The sequence below is a fragment of the Bos indicus x Bos taurus genome, chromosome 19 (assembly GCF_003369695.1).
Source record: "Bos indicus x Bos taurus breed Angus x Brahman F1 hybrid chromosome 19, Bos_hybrid_MaternalHap_v2.0, whole genome shotgun sequence".
Classification (NCBI taxonomy): domain Eukaryota; kingdom Metazoa; phylum Chordata; class Mammalia; order Artiodactyla; family Bovidae; genus Bos; species Bos indicus x Bos taurus.
The window spans coordinates 14811010-14833151 of NC_040094.1; the positions used below are offsets into that span (position 1 = coordinate 14811010).

The window sequence follows — 22142 nt, forward strand, 5'->3', positions numbered from 1 at the left end:
CTCATCTTGTTATTCAGTGGATAAATGAGATAAGGCACCTAAAGAGCCTGGAACATGATAAATACTCAGTGTATGTTAGCTCTTTACCTGTTTGCTTATTTGTTCTGTTTCCTTCTCTTTCTGCCTTGAACTGTTGACTTCTTAATTCTCTTTCTCCTAAGAAGGAAGGTAGAGTCCACGCTAAAACTTGTATTTGGTTGTGCTGCTGCTGCTGCTAAGTTGCTTCAGTCATGTCCAACTCTGTGCGACCCATAGACGGCAGCCCACCAGGCTCCCCCGTCCCTGGGATTCTCCAGGCAAGAACACTGGAGTGGGTTGCCATTTCCTTCTCCAATGCATGAACGTGAAAAAATAAAGTGAAGTCGCTCAGTCGTGTCCGATTCCTAGCAACCCCATGGACTGCAGCCCACCAGGCCCCTCCATCCATGGGATTTTCCAGGCAAGAGTACTGGAGTGGGGTGCCATTGCCTTCTCCGGTATTTGGTTGTAGTGCATGTCAAAAACAAATTGTCTCCTACCCATTCTCCTGCCACTTCCACCATAGACTTACGTAAAGCCTGTCTCCCCCCAGCGCAGCATTCTAGGACCTGTCATTCCACAGCAGGTGTATTAGGAAACACCGGTAGGGTCTGGGCATTCTGTGATATCTATGCTTCTATAAGAAATACGTATAAATCAAGAAAGAGTTCATATAGAGAAAGAGTTCTGCAACCTGAAAAAAAGGTTTGAGATCCATTGCCTTAAATCTTGGACCTGATATTATTGAATTATTTTTAGTTTGTGGGTGGTGATGAGGAAAAATGAAGCAGTGCTGTTTAAATTTTTGAACTTGTTAGAAATGAATGACAACAAATCTCTGATACCCAATACTTTTTTTTTTTTTTTAAATAACTGAAGTTTAAAAAATACTGCATTCAGTTCTCTCTTCAGATCATCCAGCTAGAATTTGTTATTTTTATCTCAGACCCAAGGGAGGATGGCCTGGATAAAGTATTCCTGATCATTTCCCAGCGACTGAAGTTGTATACGGCTATAGTGCATCTGCTTATAGCCCAGCATGTTAGATTTCAGTATTTCTCTCTCCTAATCTGAAACTCTGATATGTGTAATTTCTAGCCCATGTTTTACCAAAGTTCAGACTCCTTGTTGAACTGTTATATGAAAGTTAATATACATAGCAAGGCATGCAAAGTAGATGTTTAGTAGAAAGCAGATTTTGTTATCCATAGGGTAATCCCTTGTAAACATATACTTAGGAAAAAGAATTTCACTGTAATTTACTGATTGAGAAATTCAGTATCCTAGGATTTTTTTTTTGTTTCCAGGAGACAGATTTCTTAGACCAGTGAATGTGGAGTAGTGAGCAATACGAGGTTAAAAACAGCTTGGGCAAAAGATTTCTTCTTGCCTTGGCTATATTTATATGTAGGTGTTTGTTTGTTTATAGCTCTGAAGATGGCTGTAGTGGATATCTATCATTCCAGGTTAAAGGAGCGACAAAGACGAAAAAAGTAAGTCTGGGAAACCGTCCTGCCTTCTTTTGCCTTTGGACTTTTGACCACATATAGCCTGTAAGATCAAGTTCCCACTTGTGGCTTATCTTATGACCTTGAGGAATACCCTTAACTTTCTTGACTCTCAATTTTTCCATCTGTTAAAGGTAAATATTACCTCTCCTTTTTTTGCCTTTTTTACCTCCTCCTTTCTTAATGTTATGACCAATGAATAATATGGGTATGTTCTTTTAAGGAAAAAAGCAACAAGAAAAATTCAAGATATTATTAAGTTGTTATGCTTTTTCTAGTGCTCCATTCTGACTGCTGAGTTTTTATGAGAAATCTTTTATCTAAAAGGATTTCAAAGGAATCATGAGCAAGTTTTAGGCACTCTTGATTTCTCCTTCTCTTTGCAACAGAACAAAAACCATACATTCAGACTGAGAAATTATGGATCGCAGATCTCTGTTGGATTACAGAGACTTTAACAGTTCAGAGAAGGGTACTCGCAGGTGTGTGTGTATATATGCGTAGGCATGTTACTAACTAGAGACATGGTGACAACACAATGAGAAAAAGAAATAGGACTTATGAGACACTCTGGAGGGACCAAGACATGATCTGAAGTAAAACTTACTCTCTGCATATCTGGAGTTAGCTTCCAGTGAGCGCTGAAGATTATTCAGCTGTTCTTGAGAGAAGCTTCATTGCTAGGTTTCAATAGAAATCAAAGGTTCCAGACATGGAACTCTGCATGGTTTACCTAAATTCTGTTCTGCTTAATGCAATTAGAACTAGACAGTATTGTAGAACTCAGTTGTCGAGGTCGCTATTAGATCTTGTGTTTTATGATGCCCTTCCATTAAACATGCACACAATTTATTTCAAATAGCTTCAAGGCATTCTGTGAATGTACAGTTGTAAACATTGAGTGTGTGATCATGGCACCCTTCATCATTAACAGATTTCCCTTAAATGGTTATTCTCAGCATTTCCCTAAAGCTGAATAGATAATTTTTATGCCATGGACAGATTCCCTTCTGTTTCATCTAAGTTACAGACAACGGGTTTTTCAGTATTTGTGGGTGCTCATTGATTCATCCAGCAAATAGTTACTGCCCAAGGGGAGGAAAAACGCATGATACTTGAGAGCTTAAAATTGTGTTAGTGACTCAGTGAGCTGCAGAACTGTGAGAGGAGTGGCTTCTCTGGACCTCGATACTCCCCCTCGTAGTGTTTACGGTGCCTAATGAAAGCTGCTTGTGGAAGATATTGTTAAATGTGAAATTAATTATCATAGATAATTATTCTTTTCATTCTAGAATTATAAGAGACCATGGATTAATCAACCTTAGGAAGTTTCAATGTAAGTATTAGCATTTTTCTTTAATTTAAAAATTTTCCCATCATTATTGAATAGTTTTAAATCATTTGTGGCAGTAGTTCTTAATCCATGTTGCATATTAGCATCACTAGGGCTTGATAAAGGACAGAAATGGTATGGATCTAACAGAAGCAGAAGATATTAAGAAGAGGTGGTAAGAATACACAGAAGAACTGTACAAAAAAGATCTTCACGACTCAGATAATCACGATGGTGTGATCACTCACCTAGAGCCAGACATCCTGGAATGTAAAGTCAAGTGGGCTTTAGAACGCCTCACTACGAACAAAGCTAATGGAGGTGATGGAATTCCAGTTGAGCTGTTTCAAAATCCTGGAAGATGATGCTGTGAAAGTGCTGCACTCAATATGCCAGTAAATTTGGAAAAGTCAGCAGTGACCACAGGACTGGAAAAGGTCAGTTTTCATTCCAATCCCAAAGAAAGACAGTGCCAAAGAATGCTCAAACTACCGCACAATTGTACTCATCTGACACGCTAGTAAAGTAATTTTCCAAATTCTCCAAGCCAGGTTTCAGCAATACATGAACCGTGAACTTCCAGATGTTCAAGCTGGTTTTAGAAAAGACAGAGGAACCAGAAATCAAATTGCCAATATCTGCTGGATCATGGAAAAAGCAAGAGAGTTCCAGAAAAACATGTATTTCTGCTTTATTGACGATGCCAAAGCCTTTGACTGTGTGGATCACAATAAACTGTGAAAATTCTGAAAGGAGAAGGGAACACCAGACCACCTGACCTGCCTCTTGAGAAACCTATATGCAGGTCAGGAAGCAACAGTTAGAACTGGACATGGGGAGAAGGAAATGGCAACCCACTCCAGTATTCTTGCCTGGAAAATTCCATGGACTGAGGAGCCTGGTAGGCTACAGTCCATGGGGTCGCAAAAAAAAAAAAAAAGAACTGGACATGGAACAACAGACTGGTTCCACATAGGAAAAGGAGTACGTCAAGGCTGTATATTGTCAGCCTGCTTATTTAACTTCTATGCAGAGTACATCATGAGAAATGCTGGGCTGGAAGAAGCACAAGCTGGAATCAAGATTGCCGGGAGAAATATCAATAACCTCATATATGCAGATGACACCCCCCTTATGGCAGAAAGTGAAGAGGAACTAAAGGGCCTCTTGATGAAAGTGAAAGAGGAGAGTGAAAAAGTTGACTTAAAGCTCAACATTCAGAAAACGAATATCATGGCATCTGGTCCCATCACTTCATGGGAAATAGATGGGGAAACAGTGGCTGACTTTATTTTTCTGGGCTCCAAAATCCCTGCAGATGGTGATTGCAGCCATGAAATTAAAAGACGCTTACTCCTTGGAAGGAAAGTTATGACCAACCTAGACAGCATATTGAAAAGCAGAGACATTACTTTGCCAACAAAGGTCCGTCTAGTCAAGGCTATGGTTTTTCCAGTGGTTATGTATGGATGTGAGAGTTGGACTGTGAAGAAAGCTGAGCGCCAAAGAATTGATGCTTTTGAACTGTGGTGTTGGAGAAGACTCTTGAGAGTCCCTTGGACTGCTAGGAGATCCAGCCAGTCCATTCTAAAGGAAATCAGTCCTGGGTGTTCTTTGAAAGGACTGATGCTAAAGGTGAAACTCCAATACTTTGGCCACCTCATGCGAAGAGTTGACTCATTGGAAAAGACTGATGCTGGGAGGGATTGGGGGCAGGAGGAGAAGGGGACGACAGAGGATGAGATGGCTGGATGGCATCACCAACTCGATGGACATGAGTTTGGGTGAACTCCGGGAGCTGGTGATGGACAGGGAGGCCTGGCGTGCTGCAATTCATTGGGTTGCAAAGAGTCGGACACGACTGAGCGACTGAACTGAGGGAGCTTTAAAAATTTATGATGCCCAACAGTCACCTCTGATTAAGTCAGAATCTCTGGAGGTAGAGCTCCAGCATCTATTTTTTTAAAGTCTTCAAGGCAATTCTGTTGTATACTAAGAGTCTCAAACCAGTAATATATAGTCAATAACACTAGCATGAGAAATGTTTTTTAAATTAGTGTATTAATTAAAACCTGAATATTAGTGGATCGTTTTCCAAAACTGAATAGGATTGTGTTTCAGAATTATATATTAAACATAATATAACTGTAATCATCGGGTTGTGAAAATATTTTTATGGAAAGAATTAACAGAAAGTGACACCTTTATTTTGCATCGTGGGGGCGCTAACAAACAAGACATTAATATTGCATGATGAAAATAAACCTATAATGATTTTTAAGTGATTGCTAACTTTGACCTTACTCTTAAATATTGGTGGTATCCAGGCTGGGCAGAAAGAGTTTCTCTACGTTTTCTTCTACACTGTAGAGTTTGTTTAGCACATAAGAATCATATCATAATAATTGTAGTATTTATATATGTTTATAATAGGTGTATGCCACAAGATTCTGTTTTGTAAAAGTAACCTAATGAGATTGTGCTTCATATGCCAGTTGATAGAATCTTACAGGGTTTGACACTCTGCCACTGGAGGGTCCAGGTCAGCCAGTCTTGGGTTGAATATCTTTCAACAGAGTCATGATCATAAGTAGGTTACATTGTACATCGTTTAGTTTTTCATTTTCCACTACACATTTTTTAAGCGATTGTAGTGTTTTGATGATATCCCTTCTAATATGTTACAAAATATGTTATACCAGTAACTTTACATATAATATACGATGTGCTTAACCTGTCTTTATTATTGGATATTTAGCATATTTGCAGTTTTTTTTTAAATCATTAAAAATAGCACAAAGGTAAACTTGTTTGTGAATAAAGCTTTGCCTGCATTTAGAATTTTTTTAAGATAGATTCCGAGAAGTGGAATTACTAGGTCAAAGAACATGATTGTTAAAAATGCTTAACACATGCTGCTAGATTGTTTCCTGAAAGATAATTATATCAATTTATATTCCTTCTGCCAGTATACATTATTGCTTGTTTAGCCTCGTCCTAATCGCGAGCTGTGGGTTTGCAAAAATAACTCCAGGTCAGCTCTCCCTTGCCCTTTTTGTCGACAATAATTGGTCATGTTCTGGTAGTGAGTTCCTATGTCTGAAATTGCTGGGCTTTTGGATTTTAACCTGTATGTAGTAGACCTTGACTCTTGCATAAATTCTGTTCCCAGCTGGTGGACAGAGGTCAGCTTAGCCTCTTTATTCTTTAACTGTATTTTTACAGCTAGACCTGAGGGGAGGCTCTGTTGCTTCCAAGAAAGACATGGCATGTGCAGTGTGGCCTGAGAGGTTTTCACTTGCCATTGTGCTGGATGCACGTGTGACCTTACTGTCGTAGGCGTAGGAGCTTTGTCATCAGACTAAATTACTCCAAACTTTTGTATTATTCCTGTAGAAGTAGGGTTGTTTGGTGGTGAATAAAATGAATTTGTGGCTGCCCATCAAATCAGCCCCTAGAATTTGTGGGCAAGAATTTTCCTGCTAAGGAAGAGATTCATCTGAAAAGACGACAATTTAAGTAACTGTCATAAGTAACAGCCTGTATTTTTAGCCTGAGAGTGGACAGAGGTAGCCTAGTTACTCTTATTGAAATGACTGAGTAGCAATTTGAGAATTCCTGATCATTCCAACCTACCAATTATTGTTGGTGGGTTTTCCTATCCCTCTTTTTGCTGATAGCTCTTTTTATTAGAAATTTGGTCAGTAGTGATCCTTAAAGGTGCTGATTCTGGCTACCTGTAAGGGTATCCCAGGTGGCATATATGACCATTTGCTTCCATGATAGTTATTAAAATATAACTTCATTCGTAGTATATTATGTTGTGGTAGTTAAGTTTAGAGAAAGGCAAAATGACCCATGTAGAGAGTGAAAAAATAAACGCCTCACTTGAGGATATGGAGTTACAGACAAGATTTTTAGTGGGACATGGGAGAGATCACACACTTTTGCCAAACTGATCTACCTCTTCTAGATGAATTAGCATGTCCTCACGTCCCTTGTTCTGCAGAGGTCAATACCGGAGATTTTGCCCTACATTGTTCCTAAGAATGCATGATCTGCCGTGTCCTTCCTGTTACTGCCAGCACTTCCTGCCCCTGTGCAGATTGAGAGACAGCGAGGTGTGGGGGTCGCCAGAGTGCAGGTGCTCTCCGGCCATGACAGCGTCCCTGAGACGTAGTCCCTCTGGTTCTGTTAGCATCATGATTAGTGTGCTGCATTCGCTAGCTTTCTGGTTTGCTTCCTGTCATGAGTAAATTAATCGTGTGAGGTTAGGAATAATATTCTTCCATTTTACTACTTGTTAAAAAAAAAAATACAGAAAACTTAGGGATCTTTGTATTCTTTACTTTCCCTGTAGTAATGGAACGACGATATCCCAAGGAAGTCCAAGATCTTTATGAAACAATGAGGCGATTTGCAAGGATAGTGGGGCCGGTGGAGCATGACAAGTTCATTGAAAGCCATGCATGTAGGTGGTTTTTTAACCTTGACCATATATTTCTGTGTGTGTGTGTGTTTATATAAACAGGAACGATAATGGTGTTTTTTGTGAAATTCTGTAAGTAAGTGGATTTTTTAAAAAATTATTTCTTCCCCTTTATTTCTCTGAGATAAATTTGGAACTTGGGGAATGGAGAAGAAAGCTTAAAAATATTAGTGGCTTTCCCCCCCCCGCCTTAGATAAACAGTAGTTTAGTAGCTTTTTCCCCCATTTTTAATATGGGAGTATGCAAATACATGGGGTTCATTATACTGTGATATACATGTATCCATCACCCAACTTCAGCAGTTAACCATCCACTGGCTGATCCAGTGTCATCTTTGCCACCCATTCCTTTCCCATCCTCAACTGGATTATTTTGAAGCAAATCATATTATTTTGTTCATAATTATTTTAGTATTAAAACTAGTTTCTAGGTGGGGACAGAGTTGGTTGACTCATGGAAATAATATATAGCACTTCCATCATTTTCCTGCCTTTTTTCTCTGAGAGAGATCTACATAGTTACCATTTGATTTCTCACTATAAAAAATTGAAGTTGTTAAGGCAGTAACGCCTGGACTGTAAAACAGTCTGGACTGAGGGGCTGAGTCTGTGCCTCTCATCATGAGATTCAGGTATTTGATTTTGACTCCCAAATTTAGTTCAGGACGGTACTTCATGAAGGCTTGTATCCTGTTCTCATTGTGCAGATATTTCTTGCATGACACTGCAGGCATTTATCTGAACCGGCTTGGTTGTCCTCACGGACACCCTGTTTAGTTGGCATTCTTTGTGTGATGTATCCTGGGTGGCTCATCTTTACTTCCTGTCCCAGTTTGTGCCATCCCTGGTTTATGTGTCACTCCAGGGAACTACACCCCGTGGATTGTCCAGGTTCTTCCTTCATCTGCTTTTTCAAAGCACCCAGATTTGAACATTCCATCACATAATAATCTGAGCAGTGCAACCTGATCTGTGTGTTCAGTGGAGGCAGAAATCTTGGTTTATGGAAAACACACTGCTCTTTTGTCCCTATAAGAGAAAAGCTGTAAAGAAACCATCAGGAACTTGAGCACAGAATTTTGTCCTTCCCTTGCAAAAAGGTCTGTGTCATGTAATACCAGAGACAGGTTTCATACGGAAATTTGTCTTTGTGGCTAGAACTTTTAACAAGGAATAAGTAGAGCAGGGAAACTTGGTGGTTTAAGAAATTATATTCATTACTACTGTAGCTAAATGAATTCAGCCAGGTCACTATGAATTGTTTCTAAGAAACAATTCCAGCTGCTTTCTGCAACTGGAGACAAGCCAAAAGACCACTGCAGTACATTTTTGTCAGCTCTTAAGTAAAATTTCTAATGGGATATTAGCAACAATTAGGATTCCCCAAATGGAATTGCCCAGTCTTTTATAGAAGGCAGAATTACTGAAAATATTTAGCAGTAAAAGTGCTCATTGATGTTGATGTTGTTTTTCCGATGTTTCTCTTTTTTGGGGGGATAAACAGTGGAATTTGAACTCCGAAGGGAAATCAAAAGGCTCCAGGAATACAGGACGGCAGGCATTACCAATTTTTGTAGTAAGTATGCTTGTGCTCCACACTAAATCAGAGGGCAGGTGCCTTCCAAACATATAAACAAGCTTTCTCATTTCAGAATGAGTTTTTGATCTTTCCAATAAGTTTCATCTATTTAATCCTTATAAATACCATTATATAGATTATCTGAGGTGAAATAAAAAGTATGACAGAGTTGCTGTTTGAGATTTAGGATTCTGTTGTGGCCTCTTAAAAAAGATTTTGTATTCCAACTTTTAGCCTCAGCCTTTTTAAATTTAGTGATGCATCATCTGATCATTCCCATTAAGCACACTTTAGTTGGTTCTAGGCACTTGCATCCCAGTTACTTGAGTTAGAGATGATTATATTCAGGGCACCTAACCATTCACCATGCATTGGACTGTACCCTTTGTACTTCACCAACTTAAGAGAGGGACTCCTCTGGTGGCTCAGACGGTAAAGCATTGCCTACAGTGTTGGAGACCTGGGTTCGATCCCTTGATTGGGAATATCCCCTGGAGAAAGGAATGGCAGCCCGCTCCAGTATTCTTGCCTGGAAAATCCCATGGACGGAGGAGCCTGGTGGGCTACAGTCCATGGGGTCGCGAAGAGTCGGACACGACTGAGCGACTTGACTTTCACTTTGAACTTAAGAGATAGGTATTGTTATTCTCATTTAATAGAGAAACTAAGGATGAAAGTGATTAAGTAACTAGTTGTAGTAGAGCCAGGTTGTAAGAGAAGACAGTTGTGTTAGCAGTTAAGAGCTGAAGTCTAGGCTTGGACAGCTTGGGTTTGGATTCTGGCTCTTTTACCAGATCTATAATTCTATTCGTTTCAATTTTCCAAGTCTCTTAGAGTTCATGTGAAGATTAAATTAGTGATGATGCATGAAAACATAGTATAGTACCTGACGCACCAAATCCTCAATAAATAGCAGTTTCTGTTGTTCTGTTGTTGTTTTGGGGATGGTCTTCAGCATTTCCTCCTTCCTGTTGGTTGAAAGCTGTCACCCGTTCACCCAGTGCTCAAGTTCAGCCCAGCAAAATGGCTCTTTATTTCTAACATTGGAAATTTTACAAAATTAAATTTAATGTGGAGTACTAATCCATAAATAAAAGTGGAACTCCTTAGGTTGAAGTCTTGTGGAGCCCAGGACCACCAGTATGTTCACAGTAATCCCTGAGATATTTTCATGGTAACCTGGGCCTCTGTGGAACTTGGCTTGAAACCCACTGGTTTGATATTTTGGATTTTTATACATTAATAGTGTGGAAAACACTCTACAGCTGTTAGCAAGATGCGTGTAAAGACTCTGATGCCAGATTTGGGTTGCCTGATGCTGGCTGTCTCCAGGAAAGAGGTGAACAGAATAGTAATAGTCAAAGAGGATTTATTTTTATTTGTAATCCTGACTGGTTTTTAAGGAACAGTGTATGTGCATAGCATTTGTGTGACTTGAAAAAATATATGGATAGAAAAAATAGAGCAGGAAGTAAATATAACAGTATTAAGTTACTTTTAGGGGATGGAAATATGAGCAACTCCAACTTTCTTTGTACTTTTCTGTTTTGGGGATTCCCTCTCTCAAATTTCTTAAAGGTAGAAAAGGAATAAACACATTTTCATTTCTTATCAAAAAAGAGATTTCAAACTAGGGGAAATCACTTTGTTTGCTCTTAGAAAAATAATTCTGGAAGCAGTTTTTCAAAGGAAATTAAAAAACGACTGGGAATCCCCTGGTGTCCAATGGTTAGGGCTCTGCGCTTTCACTGCCATGGGCCTGGGTTTGATCCTTGGTTGGGGAACTGAGATCCCACGAGCCTCACAGCAAGGCCACAAAAATTAAAAATTAAAAAAGATGAACTGTTTGTTGATGAGTTAGGAAGCCCTTTGGTTAGTTCTACTACCTTGTCATTGTAGTCACTTTTTTAACACCTACAGGTGCCAGGACCTACGATCACCTCAAGAAGACTCGTGAAGAGGAGCGCCTCAAGCGCACCATGCTCTCTGAGGTCCTCCAGTACATCCAGGACAGCAGCGCCTGCCAGCAGTGGCTCCGCCGGCAGGCTGACATGTGAGGAGTTAGTCCGGGGACACCTTCATGGAGCTTTCGGCCTTTACCTGTATTTTCAGACAGTCCCATGGGTGCCCTACCCTAAATGGCAGAGCTATAATAATTAGGTAGCTAGAAGAATTCAGAAAACTTGAGCAGGCTGTCTCAAACAGTACAGTACTGACAGTTTTGAGAAATGTAACTGGCCTCCTAGAATCCTACTTTGCTACTTTGGCCTTATTTTTTAAGATTAGTGTATTCCCTTGCCACACCTTCTTCTGTATCTACTGGTGTGATTTTCACTGGAAGATCAAATGCCTGCTTTTTGCTCATGAATGGTCTCTGTGATGTGCCATACCAGGATGTCTTCTTAACAAATCTAAGCAGTTTCCTTCCTGATTTCCTTTCCTGAGTTGTGTACAGTTGGGATAGCCTGTAAAAACATAGTCTAGTCTGTCTCATTACTTCTCTTCAAAGTAGCTGACCTGATAAATGTTACCCGGGATCATGGGCTTTGGGAATTGCTTTCTTCGATGTGACATAAGTTTAAATTCCTCTTCTTTTTTGTAGTGATTCTGGCCTGAGTCCTTCTGTTCCCATGACTTCGAATTCAGGTAATTATTTTTCAGGTTGGAGCAAGTCACAATTGTGGAGTTTTCATCTTGGGAATTATAGTGACCCAACAAATCCTCCCGCCTTTGTGGGAGCCAGGTGCTTAGGCAAAGGAATGGTGATTGTTATATAGATTCATAAACATCAGCAAGTTGTTAGAATCTTCATGGCCAAACAGGAACTTCCCTCGGGTTTACAGTACAAAGACGGGGAGGAGAGGACCTCAGACAGGTGTTTTTTCTATTTTACCAGTGTTCACAGGCAGTTTGTTTACTATGATTTTATCTACCACAAACTTCAAGATTGTCTCACAGGGGATAATTTAAAGGCTTTGTATCCTCCATGAGCAAGGAGGCACGTTACTTGCCAGAAAAGTAAGACTTTCTTTATAAGTTGGAGACTTAAAAGTATTTCTCTTTCTTATCTGGCATGTCCTATTTTGAGGTCAGTTTACAGGGCAAGATAAAGCCATATGATACCTGATAATCCTTGCTGCTTGGTAATTAATAAATGGTAGTGTGGGGTGGTATTAGTTGTAGAACGCTGATCTAAGATCATGGTGTTGTTTGCCTGTTTTCTTGGTTATCATTCATCCCTGCTCCATATAGTAGATTAGCCACTTTCGCTGATCAGAACATACAGACCACTCCACTGTTTACAGACTGGATTTGGCAAAAAGATAACCCATTTGTAGTTTTACCATTTTTTAAAGCTGGGAAAAACAGACCTTGTGATCCCATTCAAAAAATCTCCAATTCAGGACCCAGACAGGGCTCAGAGAAGGCCACTGCAGGGGTGATATATATATATATTTTTTTCATTTATTCCTGTGTTTCAAGTAATTACTTTTTAATATTCAGAGGAGAAAAGAGTCTTTTAGGGAATAGCCAAGACAGTTAAGTTTTATAAGTTTCTCACGTCCAAATCCTCCCCCAGTCTAAATACAGAAATAAGAAAATTTAACGTTGGCTAATTAAAGTGAATGAATGTACTTGACCTAGCTTCTCTGGTATTTGTGTTTTCTGAACCATTTGCACTCACTCTTGGCTGCTTCCTTGGCGGGCCATCAGCTTCCCTCAGCTCCAGTGTTTAGGTTGAGATGACTCTTTGCTCCTTTTCACACTCTTGAGTTGCTGCTAAGGCAGTGCAGAGTTGGAAACCTGAATCACTGATCATAACATAGCCTCTTGGAACTGGTAAGGCATTTGAGTGATCATAATCTCCGTTTCAGGGCATTTAGGGTCAAGCTAGGCCTGGGACTGCAGAGCAGCTCCCATTCCCTCTGTCGATATTAAAGGGAAGCCTGTTTCATTAAAGGGAAGCCTGTTTCGTTGCAGAGCGAGCTGTAACAGCCCCTCCCCCTGCTCTCCACCACCTAAGCAGCACCCCGCCCCCGAGAAGTGTAACGTAGTATTCTGCATTTTCTTTTGCTTAACACAGCCCATTCACTCAAGTGTACATTCAAAACAAATCCCCAGAGTTGTGCACATCAGGCTTCCCATCCTGGGCAGTGACCTCGTGCTTGGGGCTCTTTCTCAAGGTATGGGAGTTCAGCTCAGCCTCTGCTTTGCCATGTACTGGCTCACTGTTTCTCTGTGTGGGTCTTTCAGGTAAACAGGGCTACTTTGGGAGGAACAGATATTCCCTCAAATAATACATAATGAAGGGCCTTTTGCTGGCCTGACTCTGCCTTTGATCTCAAGGTGAACGGCACCTGGGTAATTGCCATGTCTGCCTGCACTGCTGGCAGAATGGCCAGTGTTAGGGAAGTCTGTCCTGCGGAGTTGTTATTTCCATTCATCAGCTGTCAAGACAGGCGGCATGGGACTTTTCTTAACTGGATGACATCTGGGCTGTAGATTTTAGAATCTTCTACTGGGTTAGGAAGAATAATCTTATTTGACTCTGAGGTATGTGTGATTATATGTGCATTTTATCAAGGCAAAGGGCACTTGACTTACTTTTTTTTTAAATTCTTTTCTTTAATCTTTATCTTATTTTTGGCTTTGCTGGGTCCTCATTGCTCTCGTGTGGGCTTGCTTGCTTAGTTGCAGCCAGCAGGAGCTGCTCTTCATTGCAGTGCGTGGGCTTCTCATGGTGCCGTCTCTTGTTGCAGAGCACCGGCTCTAGGCACATGGGCTTCAGTAGTTGCAGCACATGGACCCAGTAGTTGTCAAGGACATGGGCTTAGTTAGTCTGCAGCATGTGGAATCTTCCCCAGCCAGGGAGCGAACCTGTGTCCCCTGAGTCAGCAGGCACGTTATCCATGGCACCACTAGGGAAGTCCTTGACTTACTGTTTTTATTTTCAAGTGAACTTTGGGGTACCCGATATATAGTAGTTTTGTACCTAACAGGCCTGACCGTGGTGAACTTTGTTACACTTTTGACTCCTGAGGTACTGTCTCTCACAAAATACATGCCTTTTTCTGTCTGTATCTATAGGTAGACGAAGTGCACCGCCCTTGAACCTCACGGGCCTCCCTGGCACAGAGAAGTTGAATGAGAAAGAAAAGGAGGTAACAAAAAGAAGGGGGAGCTGGTTAGAGGAAAGAGAGTAGGGGCCGGTTATTCACTGAGTTGCCGTGAAAAACACATTATAGGATCAAACCCATCTTGCTCTGCTCACATCACACATGTGCACGTTCAGCTCTAGTCATCCTCAAGGTCTCGGTGTTAAGAACCGACCTTAGCAGGTCTCAGGGACTCCTTTCCTTATCACCCTGCCACCGTTCATCTGCTGAGAGAAGAGCATATGATACATAAATCTAAATAATACCAACTATCATTTATTGAGCATTTACCATGTACCAGATACTGTACTAAGTACTTTATTTACTGAATTTAATTTTTTACAAACTTAAAATAACTTATATATGGAAATGGTTATTTCCTATAAGAGTGGGCACTTTCAGAAGTTCTACTCTTATTCCAACAATATGACCATTATTTAAAGATTTTTGAGTTGTCTCCATGGTATGTATATAAACACAAAAGAGGAATCCATCATCATACATTGTCACACATTAATTTTGATTAAAAAAGCCATGACCTACTTTTCTTTTCCACCATAATCACTTAATCACTGGATGTGTCTTCTTATGACTGTTAGCTGTTTCTAAACTTTTAAGTCCAGCCTCAAATGAGTCATCATCAAGCATTTTCCAAATAATATGCAACAACTCTCAAGTCCATTCCAAAGAGGAATTCCTCCTTTGTTCCTGGTGTGCTCTTTTTTATAGTTCGCAAGATGGGTGTCCTCATCTGCCACTCCGTATCAGAAATTCAGGTCAGACAGAACGGAATAGGGGCTAGTATTAGACTTTTATTTTACCCAGTAGGAACAGTGAATATGAGTGTGGGAGGAGAAGGGAGTGTATGTTATATCCACGTGTTGCTGAAGAAGGATTGCCATTCTGATTCAAGTGTGGAATGACCCAGAGTTTCAAGCAGTTTTTTGTCCTTACTCACAAAATGGTGACCTCAGACTGTTCATTGCTGGATAAATGGTAGGTGAACTGGAATTAAACCAGCTTTTTGGATCTTTAGTAGTTAAAGTGACCTCTTAGCAAGATCTCTAGACCTCCTTTCCCTCCAAAGTAGGAAGTCTAATCACAAAAGTAGGGACTATGGGCTTATGCTGATACCAGACATAATGTGATTCACACTTGGGAACCCAAGTGTCAGCACCCCCACCCCGGGCCCTGCGACTCTTCCCTGACAGGCTGGGCCAGAACGTGCCGGGCCTCTGCCCCAGGCCAGTCCTCAGGACACAGACTTACACCCCGGGACAAACCCCGGGGAGCCGGCCGATAGGTGCCGCAGCTCTCCCGGCATCACCCGCAACCTTTTTCTGTCTCCTGAGACTGTTCTCATCAAAGAAAAGACGGAATGGAATGTGGTCTATCCACCAGCAGCTCCTGTAAATAGTTGGAGGTTGATGTCACTCTTTACACTTTATTATGGCTATACCTGCTGGATTAAATTTTAAGACTGACAGATGTTAATGTTCATTAAATTTGCCATGTCTTTCAGCTCTGTCAGATGGTGAGGTTGGTCCCGGGAGCCTATTTAGAATACAAGTCTGCTCTATTGAACGAATGTAACAAGCAAGGAGGCTTGAGACTGGCACAGGCAAGAGCACTCATCAAGATAGACGTGAACAAAACCCGGAAAATCTATGATTTCCTCATCCGAGAAGGATACATCACCAAAGCCTGAGGCTCCCCAGGAGTGTGGCGGGCCAAAGGACCGCACGGGCATTCTGGAGCCTTGTTTTTGAACTGAATTCTCATTGTGAAAAGAGGGGAAGAACAAAGGAAATCTTCAGTTTTATTAGTGTCTGCTTTCTTCTCCACCCGGCTTTAAAATACTCCTGTTGTTGGTATTGTGCTGCAGAGTTATGTGCTAGATAAGCTATTGTTAATTGTGTGTGGGCATTCATTCCTAACACCTCTTGTAACTAAAACAAGAACCATAGTACCTCACATCACAGTGTTAGTAGAAATAGAACTAAACCAGTGTGTAATCCCAGGAGTCCAGCTCAGATCCTTGTACCTGCTTGGGAGGTTGGTTTTCTGATTATGTTTTGCCTTCAAACGTTACAGATAGATTTGAAATAAAGAGGTTATAGTGAGAGAAAGCTTTCTCTTTCTGTCTAAGGGTTTCTTTTTAAGCTGACAACTCATGTTTATGAGTAGAAAGGAGGAAAACCTCCCCATGATGGTCTTGTCCCAAACTGTACTTTGTTGAATGTCTGGCTCTGTAATCTGCAGTCCGACTGTCTAATCTGCAGAAGACTTTTGAGGAGGTAGCAATGGACATAAAATGTCTCTGTTATTTTTAGAATTGATTAAAATGTTTTGCTACTTAATTTGTGGGTTTGTCAAATATTCTGGTCACTAAAGCACACTTAGGGTGTTGGATGCCCACCTCGTCACGCTGCACTGCCTGTGCTAACACATGTGTCCTGGGCTCGCCCCTGTTGTCACCGGGGGCTTCCCGGGATACCAGGTCCCCGAGGATGGAGATGATTCAGTTAATTTCAGCATTGCTTGGATGACACCTGAACCCTAGTTTCTCAACGGTGAAAGGGTAGCCTACAAGAAGAGCTAGTTTTAAAACAAAAGGAAAGCCCTTTCATGTGTGGAACTCACTAGGTATGAGGGTGAGTGACTCCACCACATCTGAAAGTTGGTCCTTACATCTTTTTGCACAGTAGGAAGCCAAACTCAGAGGGTTATCCCTGTTCCGTTGGAAGCAAACAGAATCTTCACAAATTACCTCCGATAGCTGACTGATTCTTTAGTTCTTTCATCATTCAAAATACCTAGTTCAAATAGTGTATACTTGGTTGGAAATATCGGCACAAACTTCTTGGCTGATGTAAATATGCATGTGGTTTGCTAATGGACTTCATCTAGGGTTTACAAATGAAAAGGAAACTCAGGATCTGAAGGAATTAGAAAAAAGGACTTCGGTATTTTAAAAGGGTGGCTTGTGGTTTTCTTTTTTTGTTTTCTTGACATAGTCCTATTTTTAGAAAACAGTCTATCACCACCATCACCCCAAGTTGATTATAAAGGGATTGCCTCTTTTTTTTTAATGCTAAGACTTTTAAAAAATATATTTATTTATTATTTTTGGCTGCACCAGGTCTTCGTTGCTGCACATGGGCTTTCTCTAGTTGTGGTGCTTGGGCTTCTCATTTCTGTGACTTCTCTTGTGGCATACGGGCTCTAGAGTGTGGGCTCAGGAGTTGTGGCACACGGGCTTAATTGCCCTTCAACATGTGGAGTCCTCCCAGACCAGAGATCGAATGCGTGTCCCCTGCATTGGCTGGCAGATTCCTAACCACTGGACCCCCAGGGAAGTCCAGCTTCTTTGAAGTATTGTTCTAAAAGTGCATTAGATGTCAGTGTCGGGTGATGTCCGCTGTAGCCTGAGGTCCTTAATCTTGATTAAGGAAGGCTTCCTGGGAGAGGTGAGGTTTTGAGGCAATGATAAGATGGAGATGAGAGAAATAAAATGGCAGATGGAAGAGGGAGACTGTTCCAGACATCGTGGGTGGAGGAGGAGGTGGAGGCAGCCATGGGAGTAAGGAAAATGGTGCCAAGAGATTTAGTTGGCTAAGACACAAGGGGCAGCTGTGGTGGTTAGGAGTGGGAGGACGGCGGGACAGTCTGATAGAAACCTTGGATCCAGTTGAAGTCTGAAAAGCTGATTGGGGAATCAGATTTGATGAAAATGGCATGGTTGAAAACAGTGACAAAAATAAGGCTGTAATTTCAAAAGACTAGAGTTTAGAAAGTGGGATTGTTATGGTTTTGGTAAACCCAATTTTGCAGAATTTAAAACTTAAAATTCTAGGGGATTTCTCAAACCAAGCCATAATTTTGGGTGAGGAGTACTCAAAAGTAGTCACTATCCTTTTGCATTTATAATAGAAAAGCATTTGCTGATATTTGATGTCGCTAACTAGCTTACTACATTATTTCCTTCTTTCCTTCTTGTCACCAAAGGAAGGCCCTTCTTACTAAAAATCCAGAGCTAGCAAGAACTTTTCAAAGAATATTCCATCCTTCCCCTTTTCTGCTAGATGGGATTGGCCATAAGCCAACTACATTGATACAGGTCTTTCTTGGTCCAGATCATCTCAGAAGAAGGAAAGTTTAAAACTCAACAGTAATAAACAATGAATAAAGATCTTTAACTGTGAAGGATTTTTATTACAATTTAAAGGATTTCTGTTGGAACTTTTTCTTTCTGTCAGTGACCCCTTGTGCTCAGAGACTTTAACAGTCTCTACTGAAACAAACTATTTGTGATTTATCTCTTCTTGGGTTCCAGTTTTCATCCTTTTATTGTTTACACCTCCCCCCACCCCAAGCCCCCATTTTAAATCTGGACTTGGTTAACCAGTCACTGCTAAATGATAAGAACAAACTTCCCAGTTTTGAGTAATGAGATCCTCAGCTTGTGGTTACGGGAAAGCGAAGACGACCAGTGACATTCATCAATAACAAAGTTCTACTTGGGAAGTCATTCAAACTGTTAGGTAGAGTAGGGAAAAGGAGCCCAAAATGGTGGTGGCTTAAAGACAAGGAAGGGAAAAGCCTGCGAAAATAGAACAAAAGAAGGTCTGAGGACCGGAGTAAGGACCTCAGGTAAAACAAACAATGCTCCTGGCTGGCCCAATTTACACAGGACAGGCCCAGGGAGAGAAAAACATATAAAGAGAGGAGCCAAAGCTAGCTCGCTCTCTTTCTCTCTCTCCCCCGCGCGCTGGGGTGCTCTTCTCCTCGTGTCTTTGGATTGACGTGCCCTCACGCCTCGAAGGTGGATTTTCCTGCTATCTTCTAAATAAAATAGAGCTGTAACACTGAGCCGTAACACTGATTTGTCTAAGAGCTATAACACAATCCATTCGAGACCTGAGACCTATAACACAGTCTATCCAAGACCTGAGAGCTCACGGTCTATCCAAGACCTGAGAGCTGTGACATGCCAAGGGGGCTTTAATGTCCGTCACTCCAAATCTTTGTTGTGACGAGACAAAGAGCCGAGGAACATACACTTGCGTGACATCACTTTAGGAAAAATGTAGATATATAATAACTAAAGTTTCCAGCATGATGAGTCAGAAGACCAAACATAGAAGCTTTGGAAAGCTAACTCGTTTGTAACTCCGAAACACCTTGACTGGTTTCCAAGCAAGAGAGCTGTACTGTGTTCTAAACAGCATTCTGGAATATCGCCCATTCTTTGTTTAAAATTTATTAATTTGGCTGTGCTGGATCTTGCTTGTGGCACATAGATAGGGGCTTTAGTTGCAGCACTTGGAATCTAGTTCTCTGATCAGGGATTGAACCCAGACTCCTTGCCCTGGGAGCATGGAATCTTAGCCATTGGACCATCAGGGAAGTCCCTCTTCCATTCATTTTTAAGGATGTCTTTGTAGATACCTTATACACTGTTATTAACACAAAAAGCTTTCCTACACCTTGCATGTACCTGGCTTTTTAATCTGAATTTCTGAAAGTTAGTTCCATTCAAGAGGAAGCTTTGCTTTCCTTTCCAGTGTGTTCAGCTGGATGCGAGTAACCTCTCCCAGATCGGCCAGAAAGGACCACCTCTGCTACAGTGGGACACTGCCATGTCTGTAGCCTGTGCAGAAGAGGTAGCCCAGCCATAATAAAGACTTTCCCTTCAGTCGGACACAATAACCGGCCCTCTGCATGAAATGTAAGTGATACTGATCTCGGGGTGCAAGGAGAGCCAGAGCAGCCTGGACAGGACGGCAGTGGCCGTGCTGACATGGACACTTGTTTGGGGAGAGGGAACAGTAGTGAAGAGTAGCTTGGAGGTATCTTGGAACCGAAGTCTCCTATCCACGGAGTCCTCATTGGCATTGTATGCTGCTTCTGCAGGCTAGAGGGTGGGGACAGGTAAATCATTTCCCAGAAACTTGGAAAGCCGGTTTTTGTTTCTAATGGAGGCAGTTCTTTGTCTGTTCATTGTTTGCCTTGTTGCTTTGGCTTCTACCAGTTGAGATGCACTGAGATAAACTGCCCTTTGATTCAACTGACCAGCCTTACAAGGCAAGAGACACAGGTACTTGAAGGATAAATGTCTTGCATCTGTCATTAAAATTCCTTTGTCACTATGAGTTACTTGCTTGGTATGTGTTACGTACTGGGCCCCCTTCCCTGTTAAGAGTAGGAATAAGGAAGTTGAGATAAGAATGTAGAAAATGACCATTAAAATGTTTAATACCCCAAACTGAAAGCTACAAAAATGTTGATTTAATAGATACAGCCTTGAATAGCACCATACCTCCCCTTGTCTTTGAAAGCTGTGGTTAACCTATGCCAGCCCAGATTTGTTTTTCATCTTTCTGGGCTGGGTAATTAAGTCCGAAGCACTTACATTCTACTGTCGAGCACAGGGGATGGATTTCTGTGGCAGCAGATAAACCATTTGATTGAATTAATCTCATGTTCTTAATCAAGCCACATGGTTTTTCTGCTTTCTCTGGCCTCCTGGAGATATTACATGACAGCTTTCAGGTAGTTGGCGATTAGTCTTGTCTTGGTCGAGTTATGTTGATCAGAAGTAGCATCTCAAGAAGTGTGGAGAGGAGAAGGCCTCACAATTGTTTTAAGAAGCCAGCACTTTATTACTAATCAAAGCAAAAAATGCTGAAATGCTGTCATCGCCATTGTGAACTGACAGCTAATTGCCAACTCGTAACACTTCCAATGTACCTCTCTCCTCCCCGGAGAGCTTTCCTTCCAAGTACACTCCCCGTATCTGTATTGTTGGCTAACCTAACCCTCTTTTCTCTCACTAAACAATAGATAACTATTTGAATTCCCCGTCCCACCCCCCACCCCCATTATCACAACATATAACATTATTTTAAGAAGTAAAAAAATACTGGCACCTGCACTGTGGAGTTTAATTTTAATGTTCCCAAACAGTATACCCTATTGGAAAACTGAGTTGGGACTAAGTATCTGATGTTCTTATTTCAGTTTCCGATCTTAGGATGTTGTCTAAGATGAAAAAAGCCATTTTCAGGGTAATTTAATCGCTTTTCCCCAAAATCATTGAAAAGGGGTGAAAAGTTCAGAAGTGCCATGAAGACACCAGCTCCCAAGTACCAGGGGCCTCGGAGATGGGTGAACTGAAAGGAACGCTCAGGAGAGGAGGAGAGCACCGCAGTGGGCCAACCGTCACCGCGTGGGAATTTGCTTTGCCTTTGAGAGGTGGAACGGTTTTCCCATACAGTATCCTGTGGGGAGCCTCTTTTTAAGCAAAGTCAAACTGCAGCAGAAAAGCCACTGGACTGGGGGCAGGAGCCAGAGCCCTATTTTTTTTTTTTTTTTTGCCTAGAGGATGACATCTTGAGAGAGAGAGAGAGAGAGAGAGAGAGAGAGATATTTTTTTTTTTTACCAAAGGACATTTATCTAAGCTCTAGCCACAGGTAGGTGACAGCAATGTCCATCTTACCTGGCTGCCCCCACCCCCTGCTAAGATCTTTGCCTTGTTTTGGGTGTGCATAGTTTCAGATTCAAGACACCTGTCAGATCTCAGTGAGCATAGGTTTAGCTTCAATGATGTAAAGCAAAACGCTTTTGAGAGCAAAATCTCCCAGGAGTGTCTCCACCCCCAGCAACTGCAGAAAAGAAGGCGTTGGTGGGAGAGAGGGGTGGCTATAGACGTCATTGCATCTTCCAGATCCCAGCTGTGACCTGGCTCAGAGTTTTACAGTTAAAAATAACCAGGGCTTAGAGTTGGGGGGGGGGGGGGTGGTAAACTGTTTCGTCTCCATGGAAACAAGGAGGAGGGTGGGGGGAAGCCGAGCCTTGGATTTCCAGCAGATGTGGCAAGAGGGGGCGGATGTAGGGGCTGGGAGTTTAGAAGCCCTCTGGTGAAGGAAGATATCCCTGATTAGCATCCAGATTGTAGTCAGACATTGCTCCAGGGTTCTGGAGACAGAACTGCAGAGGTTATGTTTGTGACAATGTATACATTTTGGGTGGGTGCAGTCCTGTTTGAGGCTTACA

The 22142-nt window shown here is 41.6% G+C and overlaps 1 protein-coding gene across 4 annotated transcripts in view; it reads left to right on the plus strand.

Moving 5' to 3' along the window:
* TADA2A (transcriptional adaptor 2A) overlaps positions 1-16443 on the plus strand; it is a 46235-nt gene extending 29792 nt beyond the window's left edge. For 3 of the 4 annotated variants that reach the window (XM_027516916.1, XM_027516918.1, XM_027516917.1), the window contains exons 9-16: positions 1448-1511; positions 2819-2862; positions 7220-7330; positions 8853-8924; positions 10848-10980; positions 11530-11573; positions 14016-14089; positions 15606-16443. In XM_027516916.1, the coding sequence (XP_027372717.1) occupies positions 1448-1511; positions 2819-2862; positions 7220-7330; positions 8853-8924; positions 10848-10980; positions 11530-11573; positions 14016-14089; positions 15606-15791 (728 nt within the window). In that variant the 3' untranslated portion in view covers positions 15792-16443. The remainder of the gene's footprint in view (positions 1-1447; positions 1512-2818; positions 2863-7219; positions 7331-8852; positions 8925-10847; positions 10981-11529; positions 11574-14015; positions 14090-15605) is intronic. The other variant, XM_027516919.1, reaches the window with a different exon arrangement.
* The last annotated feature ends 5699 nt before the right edge of the window (positions 16444-22142 follow it).